This window comes from Colobus angolensis, unplaced genomic scaffold, assembly GCF_000951035.1.
Source record: "Colobus angolensis palliatus isolate OR3802 unplaced genomic scaffold, Cang.pa_1.0 Scaffold44, whole genome shotgun sequence".
NCBI lineage: Eukaryota > Metazoa > Chordata > Mammalia > Primates > Cercopithecidae > Colobus > Colobus angolensis.
Window position 1 is genome coordinate 1,122,800 of NW_012117821.1, and position 12,395 is coordinate 1,135,194.

General features: G+C 61.8%; 3 protein-coding genes across 6 annotated transcripts in view; 1 reads left to right on the plus strand and 2 right to left on the minus strand.

Moving 5' to 3' along the window:
• Nucleotides 1-102: 102 nt before the first annotated feature.
• On the plus strand, nt 103-1,173 carry RNF208 (ring finger protein 208). The gene has a single exon (XM_011957241.1). The coding sequence runs from the start codon at nt 208-210 to the stop codon at nt 991-993; it is 786 nt and encodes a 261-aa protein (XP_011812631.1). The 5' UTR covers nt 103-207; the 3' UTR covers nt 994-1,173.
• A 1,624-nt stretch (nt 1,174-2,797) lies between these two features.
• Nucleotides 2,798-4,152, minus strand: LOC105522793. Its single transcript, XM_011957394.1, has 2 exons — nt 4,116-4,152; nt 2,798-3,717 (listed from the first exon to the last, which is right to left on the minus strand). Exons 1-2 carry the CDS (start codon nt 4,150-4,152, stop codon nt 2,798-2,800), a joined length of 957 nt encoding a protein of 318 aa, XP_011812784.1.
• A 146-nt stretch (nt 4,153-4,298) lies between these two features.
• NDOR1 (NADPH dependent diflavin oxidoreductase 1) overlaps nt 4,299-12,395 on the minus strand; it is an 11,674-nt gene continuing 3,577 nt past the window's right edge. Inside the window, exons 3-14 of one of the 4 annotated variants that reach the window (XM_011957239.1) lie at nt 8,705-8,802; nt 7,457-7,555; nt 7,272-7,373; nt 6,928-7,137; nt 6,651-6,772; nt 6,324-6,544; nt 6,139-6,246; nt 5,785-5,878; nt 5,501-5,647; nt 5,289-5,407; nt 5,118-5,212; nt 4,299-5,034 (exon numbers count right to left, since the gene is read on the minus strand). In XM_011957239.1, coding sequence (XP_011812629.1) covers nt 4,890-5,034; nt 5,118-5,212; nt 5,289-5,407; nt 5,501-5,647; nt 5,785-5,878; nt 6,139-6,246; nt 6,324-6,544; nt 6,651-6,772; nt 6,928-7,137; nt 7,272-7,373; nt 7,457-7,555; nt 8,705-8,802 — 1,560 coding nt within the window. In that variant the 3' untranslated portion in view covers nt 4,299-4,889. Of the gene's footprint in view, nt 5,035-5,117; nt 5,240-5,288; nt 5,408-5,500; nt 5,648-5,784; nt 5,900-6,138; nt 6,247-6,323; nt 6,545-6,650; nt 6,773-6,927; nt 7,138-7,271; nt 7,374-7,456; nt 7,556-8,704; nt 8,803-12,395 lie in introns of all 4 variants that reach the window. The other 3 variants (XM_011957238.1, XM_011957237.1, XM_011957240.1) reach the window with 3 other exon arrangements.

The window sequence follows — 12,395 nt, forward strand, 5'->3', positions numbered from 1 at the left end:
CCCAGGACTGGACCAGAGAAGCCACTGTGGCCACTGGGGGGGGCCCTGCGCCCCCAGCTCTCGCCGGCTGCCCCTAGTAGGAGTCCACGGGCTGGCCGGGGGCTCCCTCAGGCCTGGCGGGACCAGGATGCTGCCCCGTCACCTGCCCCCCAGCCCCACACAACGCCCCCACCCACCCGAACATCCAGTCTGACTGGAGACAGCCGGATGCCCTCTGACCCCGGGCCCGAGGCGGGCAGTGGCTGGCCGGGCCTCCTCATGTCCTGCCTGAAGGGCCCCCATGTCATCCTCAAGATGGAGGCCATGAAGATTGTCCACCCTGAAAAGTTCCCTGAGCTACCGGCTGCCCCCTGCTTCCCGCCTGCTCCCCGGCCCACCCCAACTCTGGCACCCAAGCGTGCCTGGCCCTCAGACACAGAGATCATTGTCAACCAGGCATGTGGGGGGGACATGCCTGCCTTGGAAGGGGCACCCCATACCCCGCCGCTGCCGCGGCGGCCCCGTAAGGGAAGCACAGAGCTGGGCTTTCCCCGCGTGGCCCCAGAGGATGAGGTCATTGTGAATCAGTACGTGATTCGGCCCGGCCCCTCGGCCTCGGCGGCTTCTTCGGCAGCGGCAGGGGAGCCCCTGGAGTGCCCCACCTGTGGGCACACCTACAACGCCACCCAGCGGCGGCCCCGCGTGCTGTCCTGCCTGCACTCTGTGTGTGAGCAGTGCCTGCAGATTCTCTACGAGTCCTGCCCCAAGTACAAGTTCATCTCCTGCCCCACCTGCCGCCGCGAGACTGTGCTCTTCACCGACTACGGCCTCGCTGCGCTGGCTGTCAACACATCCATCCTGAGCCGCCTGCCGCCCGAGGCGCTGACAGCCCCATCCGGGGGTCAGTGGGGGGCTGAGCCCGAGGGCAGCTGCTACCAGACCTTCCGGCAGTACTGTGGGGCCGCGTGCACCTGCCACGTGCGGAACCCACTGTCCGCCTGCTCCATCATGTAGTAGTGCCTGCCCGCCCACCACTGCCCGCTGAGCCTCACTCGCCGCTTCTTCAGGGACCCAGCCCTTCCCTGCCGCCCGCTGACCCTTCCTTCCCCACCATGGCTTCTGGCCCCACCCCAAGTGGCATTGTCGCTGCAGCCAACTTTGCCATTAAAACTCTTTGCCAAAGTTTGCACCTGTTCCCTGGACTGAAGCTTGCTCCTGTTGGCTGTGCTCAGGCCTAGTAGGCCTATGGTGGGTACCCAGGGCTGCAATCCAGACAGGGCCCAGCTTGGAGCTTCCAGAGAGAGGCCCAGCACTGCTCAGGGTGGGCCTGCTCTGCGCACTGGGGGCTGGGCTGGGCTGTGAGCATGGGTGCAAACCCCCACATGTACAGTAGACTGCTTGTGTGCGCCTGGCGGGGCTGTGTGGCGGGTGTACAGAGCCACCCCAGCTGGGCGGAGAGGACATTTTCAATGGTGTGGGGGTGCCCACGTGGGGGACAATTCAGTTGATTTCCCTCCTGGCGTCCACCTGGTCCTGAGCACCCACCTGGGTCTTCCAAGGTTGTGAGGGACATCTGTCTATGGGCATCTGTGCAGGGGTTAGGGACAAAGACTGGCTGAGAGGGTGGTAGGGAAAGAAAGACCCAACGCCTCCTGTCTGGCACCTGGACCACCTGTTTGTGAGGAAGAGCCCGCCCCAGGCTGGGTGTGGCGTCTCACACCTGTAATCCCAGCACTTGGGTAGGTCAAGGCGGATGGATCACCTGAGGTCAGGAGTTCAAAACGAGGCTGGCCAACGTGGTGAAACCTCTTCTCTACTAAAAATACAAAAGAATTAACCAGGTGTGGTGGCGCATGCCTGTAATTCCAGCTATTCAGGAGGGTGAGGCAAGAGAATTGCTTGAACTCAGGAGGTGGAGGTTGCAGTGAGCAGAAATCGTGCCACTGCACTCCAAGCTGAGCAAGAGTGAGACTCTGTCTCCAAAAAAAAAAAAAAGGAGCCCTCCCAGATGGTAAAAATGGGGGGTAACAAAGGCAAGCAGTAACAATGGCATCCCCAGGAGCTGGTTTATTGAAAGCTGCTTCACGTTCAAGGCTCAGTTCTCCATCTCTCGCTGGGCCACGGACTTCTCCATCCCAGGCATGGTGACATGAGGGTGTGCAGAGGCAGAGCTGGGCCTGGTGCTTATGTTCCAAGGTTTGGGTGGGCCCTTGTCCCCTGCAACAAAGGCTAGCGCCGACCCCCGGCTGGTCCAGGCCTGACCAGGTGGGGAGAGGAGCCTTTGCAGGCTGAATTTTCACAGCATGGGCCCCTCCCGCGGCTGGCCTGACCTTCAGGGACATGCACTGGCCCTTATCTGAACACAAGGTGGGCGGAGTCCCTGCCCTCTCCAAGGAACTCACTGCCGTATCTCTGTTCACTTTCATGCCTGCTGTGCCTGGCTGGCCCTCGGAGGGGGAAGTGTGGCCAGCATCGGCCTGTGGCCAGTATGGTCCCCGACTACCGCAGGGTGAATGGGGCCCTGCTCGCAGACCTTCCTGCTGGGCCAGCCTCCTCCAGAAGCTGTCCTTGGGCACCAGTGTCCTTGGGTTCAGCTAGTGTCTGGGCAGCAGTGCAGCCATGGTCTCTGGCAGGGTCAGGCTCCTGGGTAGCCCTGGTCGTGGGTTCAGCAATGGGAGGTCTTGATTGAAGGCCACTGCCCTGGACCCAACCTTGGGTTTTTCAGCCTGGTTATCAGGCCTCACAGCACCCAGGCATGGGGACATGAGTCAGTCTGGGCCCCCTGGCCTGTTGGCATCAGGGTTGTCCTGGGCTCTGCTCAGCGGCCAGAGCGGTCCAGCAGCATGAAAAGCAGCCCCAGCAGCACGAGCGGCGTGAAGACCAGCAGCAGCCCCAGCAGCTCAAGGGCCAGCAGGCTCAGCAGCACCAGGCGGCGGGCACAGGGTCCCCGCTCCCGCAGGGCCCAGAGCCGGGCACCCAGGCAGGGTGGACAGGGCAGGAAGGGCAGGCAGCCCCGGTCACCTGCAGGCCCTGCCAGGAAGCGCAGCTGGTAGCGGTGCTCCAGGGAGCCCCAGGGCCCAGGGTTGCGGTGCTGGGGTGCAGGGGTCTCTCGGCGGGGCTGGTGTGAGGGCCCGTCGGCCTGTAGCAGCTCCTCCTGCAGTCGGCAGATCTCCCACTCCAGCATGGGCGTCTTCTGACGGCATAGCGGGCAGCGCACCCGGCCCAGGTCGGCACTGGGGGCCGAGCCCAGAAGCCTGTGCAGGCAGCCCACACACAGGCCATGGCCGCAGTTCAGCAGGGCTAGGCGGTACTCTCCGGTCCCGTAAGGCTCTGTGCAGATTGGGCACTCCTCCTCTTCCCCCTGCCCCACTGCCTGCTCTCTCCCCTCCTCCTTCCAGGTTGGAAGGGCCCAGGCACCCTCCACGGCCACAGCCCCCAGCAGGGGCTCACTGGCTGGAGTCTCGGCACCTTGGTTCCCTTCACTTGCTGGCACTTGGCACACACGGTCCAGGCACTCAAAGCCCAGAAAAGGTCCAGGTGGACTGACAGGCCCAGAGCTGGAGTCGGCTGGGTGGAGGGTGGGGGCCCCAGGGCACAGTTCAGGGGTGGTGGCCCTGGGGCAGGAGTCAGGATAGGAGGGCAGGGACCCCAGGGTGGCAATAGGGGCGGCCCTCAAGGGGAAGCAGGGTCTGGGCTCCACCAGGGCTCTGGCACTGACCTCCCGGCTGGCTCTCCTCACTGGAATTGGACTTTACTGGGGCCCCAGCAAGGCTGGCCTGCTCTGGGTGGATCCTGGGCCCACACGGTGCCGTCCCCAGTCAGATCTGGCTGGAACCCAGCCTCAGCCATGTTTAGTCCTGTGCCAGTGACCCGCCGACCACAGATACAGACTCCGAGACAGTGAGACGGGTGTGAACAGCCACCAGACTCCTCCAACAGGACTTTCCTTCCCAGTGCCTAAAACCCCTCCCAGGGGCGGGGCTGCACCTACCACGCCCCCTCCCGCCACTCCTCTTTCTGGCAGCCTCGGCTCCCTGGTGGGACTGACGGCTCCCTGGTGGGACTGACGGATGGCTTGGCTACACCTTCCCAGCACCTGCCCAGAAGCTGGTCCTGGCGATCAGACCTTAGCCGACCCACCAAGCCCTTGAGAACGAGGCAGTCAGGGCGCATATCACATTAGAGACAGACAGAAGAGCTGCAGAGGCCACTGAGGTACAGGCAGCCCAGCAAGGGTGCACCACGGCACCTACCCACCCAGCACCCAGCACCTAGGGCACTGGCAGGAGCTAGAGGAAAGAAGCCTGTGCTAGAGGCAGCCACTCAAAGGCCACCATTTACTGCAAGGGCTTTTCTGGGACCAGGAGAGAACAGGCTGCTCTGGACTGGGACACCCCCACTGCTCTGAGGGAGCTGGCATCTTAGTGGCATCTGAGCACAGCCTGAGCCCTGTGGAGGTGCGGGGGCAGTGACTGGAATATGCTGCTTGGCAGGCTGCAGCGGCTGAGGTGGCCCCAGGGCAGAGGAGCGCAGTGCGGCCTCATGGGTGCCCTATGCCACCCCTGGTGCCCATGGGGCTGCTGATGCCGTCCTGGGTCACTTCACTGGTGATGTGAAGAGGCCCAGGCCACCACCTTGACTGGGAAGGGGGTAGGGGGGACGAGGACACAGCTCACTGTCAGGGTGTGGGAGGGGAGGGCTGGCTGGGCAGAGGCTGCAGTGGGGTCAGGGTTCAAAGGGTGGGATCCAGAGTCAATGGGAGTGTGGCTGTGCTCGGGAGCTGGCTGTTCCCAGAGGACCAGCTGGCTGGTCTGAGAGGACGACGGCTGCTGTCCAGGAGCTCCCTCGTGGACGCCTTCCTAGGCTCCCAGGAGGATGACCATCAGAGGGGGTACGGGCAGCCTCGGGCCTCAGGCCCACGTCTCGGTCTGGAAGCGCTGTGTCCGCTGGAGCCTGGCTAGATATGCGGCTGCATCAGGGCTGCAGAGTCCGCCGTTCTCCTGGAAGATGGACATCAGGGCTTCCGAGACGTCCGCTGGCATGGACTTGGCGTTGCTAGAGGGGTAGGTCGCAGAAGGCTCAGTGAGGCCTGGCACGCAGGGGCTGGGCCCACTCCTGCTGCACCAAGGCCAGCTCACCCTGCCAGGTAGAAGTATGCACCCTGGCGGTCCAGCAGTTCCCACACAAGTGACCCCAGCTCCCGGAGCCGGTGCTGCACATACACTTTCTGCTCCTGTAGGGCAGAGAACAGGGCTGACAGCTGAGTCTGAGCCCCCTCCCCTCCTTTCCCAGCCCCTGAGCACACACACCTGTTCCCGGGAGAAGGCAGGGACAAGGGTCAGACAGTCCCGCATCTCCAGCTCCTGCCACTCCGCCTCCCAGTAGAAGTCTTGGTCCCGCCAGCGGCAGCCAAAAAACAAGAAGTTTCCTAGGGAAATGCAGGGTGCTTTTGGCCACAGGTCCTTGAGGTTCAGCTGGGGAGCCCCAGCCACAACCCTGCCCTGGGACCCTGGGTGCTCACTGGTCTGGCCCTGGGCCACACGCTCCTGGATGGCTGCTCGGAAGGGGGCTACCCCAGTGCCAGGCCCCACCATGATCACGGGGGTGTCTGGTGTCTCTGGGAAGGCCAGACTCCCAGGCCGCACCCAGAGGGGCACCCGGACAGGACCTATTACAGGAGGGAAGTGGCATGAAGAGGATCAAAGACCTGTGCTTCGTCTGCTAGGGCCCTAGCCCAGCATTTGCGTGAGCATGGGAGAGAAGGGGATACTGGCCCACGGCCCCCACCCTGGGAGCAGGGGTCACCTTGCCCAGGGTCCAGGGATGCCAGCCAGGAGGAGCAGAGCCCCCGGCGGGGCTCCTTGAGGCGAGTCTGGAACTGCACGACAGCCACGAGGATCTGCAGCCGTGAGGGGTGAGCCTGGGGAGGACGGCGGGGGGGGTGAGGGGTGAGCCTGGGGAGGACGGCGGGGGTGGGGGTGGAGGAACAAGGCTGCCCTCACCTGTGCCTGGGCCATGGGCCCCACCTACCTCCCCCAGGGGCAGTCCAAGTGGGGGAACGTCAACTGCTCAGAGAGCAGCCCCTGCCTACAAAGCCCCACAGCCGTGGTCCCAGCTTTCCCAGGGCTAGTCGTGGGCTCCACCCACCGCGCCCCTCACCAGCATCGAGGAGGCGATGGAGAAGGCCCTCGGCCGGATAGCAGGGATGAGGTCCAACAGGTAGTCGGGAGGGATGGCAGCAGCTGTGTGCGGGAAGTCACAGAGCACCTAGGCAAAGAGAGTCTCAGGGTGGCTGCAGCGTGGCTGTAGCCTCAGGGGCTGGGCCTGCCGCCCGCCCACCTCACCTCCAGGATGGTCCTGCGGGGCCGGTTGCAGTATTCAAAGAGCTCCTCCTGGCCTTGGGCAGAACTGAACTCTAGCAGCTTCTCCCGCTCCAGCTCATGGAGGGATAGACAGGCCAGGAGCTCGAAGAAGGAGCGGCGAGGCACGCTGGCGATGTCCAGGTAGTGGGACACGAGGTGCCGCATGGAGCAGGGCTGGGGCAGCCTCGTGGGGCAGGAGACATCTGCAGGGTGAGCGGCAGGTCTCCATGGGCTGCGGCAGGGCCCTTGGGGTAGGGGCCCAGGGCACGGGAGAGGGCAGAGAGTCAGGGTGGCCGAGGCCGGGCTCACCTGGCTCCCGTGGCTGCAGCGTGAAAAGCTGGTCAGGGTCCAGGCCCAGCACCTGGCAGAACTGCTGGACATGGGCAGCCGAGTTGGAGGGCTGAATCAGCACCACATCGCCAGCAGCAAAACTGTATGGAAGAAGCCACCAGGGCTGTGGGGACTCTGCGGGGAGGACGCTGAGGGTCCCGGACGGAAGCCATCCTCTGCAGCCCGGCCCGGCCTCCTCTGAACCCCAGACCCACGGCCCGCCTGCTTGGTGTCCTGGGCCGTGCTCAGGCCTCACCTGATGCCGGAGCCCGAGATGTCAAACTCAATCAGCCGAACGTCCTGGAAGTGGGAAGGGCCAGTGACTCTCTGGTTGGAGATCATGGGTGCTAGGAAGGGCTTCGACTCTGACGGGGGCTCCTGAGAGCCGGGGTGAGCTACCCGCTGCCCCTCAGAGCCCGTGCTGGGCGCCTCTTGGAGGAACAGCAGGGTGAACTTGGAAGGCAGGCTGTGGGAGGGCATGCTCGTCAGACCAGGACCCCTCCCCAGGGGCTGCCCACCCACACGGGAGGGACCCAGGGCATGGTCCCCAGGCCAGGTTGGGTCTGCTGTGCCTGTGGGTGACCCGGGGCCCACACTCACGGGACTCCAGGAGGGATCTCGGCGAGGTCCGGAGGCGGTGGGAGCAGACCCAGAACCCTGTCCCACAAGTCTCGCAGCCAGGGATCCACAGCAGCGTCGGGCCTGGGAGGGAGCACGTGTGCTGGCCTGAGCGGATCCAGCGTGTGGCCAGACTGTGGAGGTGGGTACCACGCCCGCAGACTCACCCCAGCTCATGCTGGTCATCGCCTAGGCACACGGGCAAGAGGGCGCTGCCCCCAAGCTGCAGTAGCCGTCGGTGCAGCTTCTTGGCCACGAAGTTGAACCTGTGGAGACAGTGAGGCTGGTCCTGGGCGGAGAGTGGGTGCCCATGCAGAGTGGAACCCAAGAGAGTGGAGCCTGGGGAGGGCCTTCCTCGGGTGGAAAACACACTCCCCACTGGCCGCACCCTAGGAGGGGGCAGGGCCTCCACATGCCAGGGCCCCAAGCAGCAGGTCCTCTGCTGGTGAAGAATGAGCCTGTTTGGGTGGGAGCATGCGGCCTCGTCCCACTGATGGGCCCTCATTCCTGGGCAGGGACTTGAGGCAGCTGATGCCTCCAGGCCCCCAGCCATGGTGTGGGTCACTCCTCAGCTAAGAAACTCTGTGCTGGGGAGAGCCAGGCATCCTCTTAGGGGTCAGTTTCACTTCTCACTCTGGTTCCGAGAGGCATGACTGGCTCCAGGTCACGCTCCTCCCTGGGAACGCCATCAGCAGCCGGGCTCCCTCCCTCACCTGAACGAACACTGCATCCCACACAGAGCAACGTCACACACAGAACTACATCACACGTGAAACTATGTCGCGCACGGAACTACATCATGCATGGAACAAAACCTCCCGGCAGAATCGGGGTGGCGGCTGCCTCTGATCTTCCTGTTCTCTGTTTTTCATCTGAAGTGACTGACACCCCGCTATGCACACAGCTTTTGATGCTCAGTGCTCAGCGGACCTGGGCCCTATGTGGACAGTCAGGGTTTTCTCTGTTGTGGGGTCTAAAGATGCCGTTTGCACACTGAACACACTACTCCTTGCTCAGGGTGCAGAGGAGCACTGTGAAAATGCCCAGGAGAAAAGGCAGAGGCGGCCTCTGGGGTGGCAGGAGCATACAGGGTCCTCCTCCAGGCTTGAAGTCGTGAACACCTCACAGCACACCTTTTTGTAAAAGTGGGGACTGGCACCAGGTTGGCCTGTGTGACATCAGCGTGGCTCTGAGCCCAGCCCTCTGCCACCCTGCCTGCTCCCCTGTTCCCTCCCCGCAGCGTGAAGCCTGGGGTGCGCACCAGGGAGCGTTGTGGACGAGAAGCCAGCACTGCCACAAGGGCCCTGTGGCCTGCAGGGGCCGACCCTGGAAGCTGGTCTCTGCCCTCTGCCAGCACACCTGTTGCTCGGCCCCCAGAGCTGCTCCATCCACCCACTGTCCCATCCCCTACTCACTTGGTGTATGAGGAGTCCCCGAGGCCCAGGACGGCAAATTCCATCTGACAGAGGGCGGTGCTGGGCAATTTCTTCCGGAATATAAACCTCCAGAAGTTCTACGGCCAGAGGAAACTCGGAGTCAGAGTCCTCAACCTCTAGGCCAGCCCCACAGCAGGGAGCGAGAGGACGGTCTCAGGGGAACAGGCAGGGGGGCAGAATGGAACTGGAACTATCTGACCAAACGGCAGGGCCCGGGTCCAGCCTGCAGGATGATGGGCACTGGGAGGCAGGGCTGGTCAAGGGCCTGGGGAGACCAGGGCCCACCCTGCCCATGGGAGCCGGACAGCCTGCTGTGCACCCTGGGCCTGTGTAGGGCTCCCCTCCTGGGACATCACCCTCCTCTGCCCCAGGCTCTGAGCTGCCACGAGCAGCTCTGCACTTGGTCTCCAAGCTGTCCACCGCCCCAGGAGTCCCTCACCTCCACCTGTCATTTCCCAGCAAAAGCATGGGACTCCGCTCCCTCAATGGGTCTGCACCAGAGGCTCTCACACCCGGACCTCTGAGGTCCTAGTGTTTCTGGGGCCCTCACACCCAGCCCTCTGAGGTTCCAGTCTCGCTGAGACACATCTTCCTCCTTCCGTGGCTGCAAGACCTCGAGCCAACAGGGTCCTGATCCTCTGGTTCCACACCCTGCCTTCCACGGTGGCCTCCCAGCTTGATCGGAGGCCCCCTCTCCCCGACAAGGAGCCTACTGCCCCCTCCCTACCTGGATCCCAGGTGGCCTGTGTGTGTGGTCTTCACCACCCACCCACCTCCCCTATCCATGGCCAAGCATGGAGGCTAGAGTAGGGGCCCCAGGCCCCTCTGTGGACAGAGAGGCCCTGGCCTCGTCAGCCCACAGCTCTGACCCTGGCCCTGGCCCACCCTTGGCCTCCCGGGAACTCACTGCCTCATCAGCTGCCTCTCTGGGCCACGTTGTGCAAGCAAACGTACCCAGCCTCTTGCCCCCGAGAGACTCCCTAGCGCCCTGCTGCTGAGACACCCTTGCTTCCTGAATCCCAAAAGGATCTTCCCTGCTCCCTTTGGTGAACTTCCTTCCCAAGAAAAGGGTTCGAGAGAGATCATTTCTGTGACTTTTCCCTCACTCAACTGGCATGTGGCTGGGTCTGTCCTGGGATTGGCACCACTGCTGAAAAGCCAGGGCCCCACTTGCCGCCCTTGGGGTAGGTAGGGCACTCTGTCCCCAGAGGCTAACCCCACAATGACATGCCCCAGGGGAGCCCTTTCCTTCTCAGCAGGGCCCTTCCTGGGCATGGGGCTCTCTGGCTGCAGACCCAGCTCTGGATACTTTCCTGGATAACTTCCTCTCCACCATTGTCTTCTCATTCTGAGGTCACTGGAATGATCTTCGAATTCTGGTATCTGCTTCCTTCCATTTCCTATCTTGCTTTTTGTCATACCTTCTAGGATTTCTCATCTTTTTTTGAGATGGAGTCTCACTCTGTAGCCCAGGCTGGAGTGCAATGGCGCAACCTCCGCTCACTGCAACCTCTGCCTCCCAGGTTTAAGTCTTTCTCCTGCCTCAGCCTCACAAGTAGCTGGGATTACAGGCGTGTGCCACCATGCCTGGCTAATTTTTGTAGTTTTAGTAGACACAGGGTTTCACCATGTTGGCCAGGCTGGTCTGGAACTCCTAACGTCAAGTGATCCACCTTCCTTGGCCTCCCAAAATGTTGAGATGACAGGCGTGAGCCACCACGGCCTTTTTTGTTGTTATTGCTGAGACAGGGTCTCATTCTGTCATCCAAGCTGGAGTGCAGTCTTGAAATCACAGCTCACTGCAACCTTGACCTCCTGGGCTCAAGCAATATTCCCACCTCAGCCTCTCTAGTGGGGATTACAGGTGTGTGCCACCACACCCAGCTAATTATTTATTTATTTATTTTGGTAAAGACAGGCTCTTGCCATGTTGCCCAGGCTGGTCTCAAACTCCTGGGCTCAAGCAATCCTCCCACACCTTGGCTTCTCAAAGCGCTGGGATTCCAGGCTTGAGCCACTGCACCCAGCCTCTTCTAATCTTTTTTTTTTTTCTTTTGAGACGGGAGTCTTGTTCTGTCGCCCAGGCTGGAGTGCAGTTGCCGATCTCAGATCACTGCAAGCTCCGCCTCCCGGGTTTATGCCATTCTCCTGCCTCAGCCTCCCGAGTAGCTGGGACTACAGGCGCCTACCCCACGCCCGGCTAGTTTTTTTGTATTTTTTAGTAGAGACGGGGTTTCACTGTGTTAGCCAGGATGGTCTCGATCTCCTGACCTTGCGATCCGCCCGTCTCGGCCTCCCAAATCTTCTAATCTTTTAAAGTTTTTTCATGTCCATTTAAATAACTATTTGCTTACACCTGCAAACCTAGCACTTTGGGAGGACGAGGCGGGCAGACTGCTTGAGCCCAGGAGTTTGAGACCCCATCTCTACAAAAAATACAAAAAAAAAATTACTTGCATGTGGTGGTGTGCACCTGCAGTGCCTGCTGCCCAGGAGGCTGAGGTGGAAGGATCACCCGAGTCTGCAAGGTCAGAGGGCAGTGAGCTGAGATTGCGCCACTGCATTCCAGCCTGGGCAACAGAGCGAGCTGTCTCCAGAAAAAAAAGAAAAAGAGAAACAGAAAGAACCGTTTCCTGTTCCTGAGTCTCCAGCTTTGCCTTTGCCCCATGGAGGTCACATCCACTGCTGCCTCGGCCTCTGCCCGTCTCTACCTGTTATGCGGGTCCTTCCTCGGATGGGGTGTGGTTCTCTGTGGTGCATTTGCTTTTACCCAGTCTGGAGTGCAGTGGCACAATCTCAGCTCACTGCAACCTCCGCTTCCCGGGTTCAAGAGATTCTCCTGCCTCAGCCTCCTGAGTAGCTGGGATTACAGGCATGCGCCAATACACCCAGCTAATTTTTTGTATTTTTAGTAGAGATGGGGTTTCGTCATGTTGGCCAGGCTGGTCTCAAACTCCGGACCTCAGGTGATGCACCCGCCTCGGCCTCCTGGAATGCTGGGATTAGAGGCGTGAGCCACTGCCCGGTGCCCCGTGGGTTTCTTCACCAGATAGGCAGGGACCTGGTCACTCAACCTTTGACTGTGGTTCCTGTTTTCTCATGTCTGCTGCAAGGGGCAGCTGCCTCACCTACAGCATCATCGGCAAGGAGCCAGGGTCCTCCTGTCTCACTACGGATAGCCACTAAGACTCGCTCCTGCCTCCAAGGCCATGGGTTCTGGGTCCATGGCCTCTTCAAGGAGACCCCAGTTCCTGCTGTGGGCGTTAGCTGCCCCTCCAACTCCTGGTCTTCTCTGTGGGTCCCATACTTGGGACTCTTCCTTTCCTTGTTGACCTGAGTCCCAGCATGAGCACCAGCTTCCCGCCACTGGCTGACTGACTGCCCAGCCCAGCCCCAGTTCCTCTCCTCTCCCATGCTCTGGGGCTTCCCTATCCCACCATTCCCCTCCTCTGCCTGTGCTCCACTCTGAACCCCCTTCTCTTCCATCTCCCACTCTATCTGAGACCCCTTGACCTACGCTCAGCTCTCCCCTCAGCCGCTGCACATCCCCTGCCGTCCCTACTCAAGTCTTCAGCCTCTTTCTCCCGTCTCTCCCCTGCCAGCGATTAAACATGCCGAGTTTCGGCCGGGCGCGGTGGCTCACGCCTGTAATCCCAGCACTTTGGGAGGC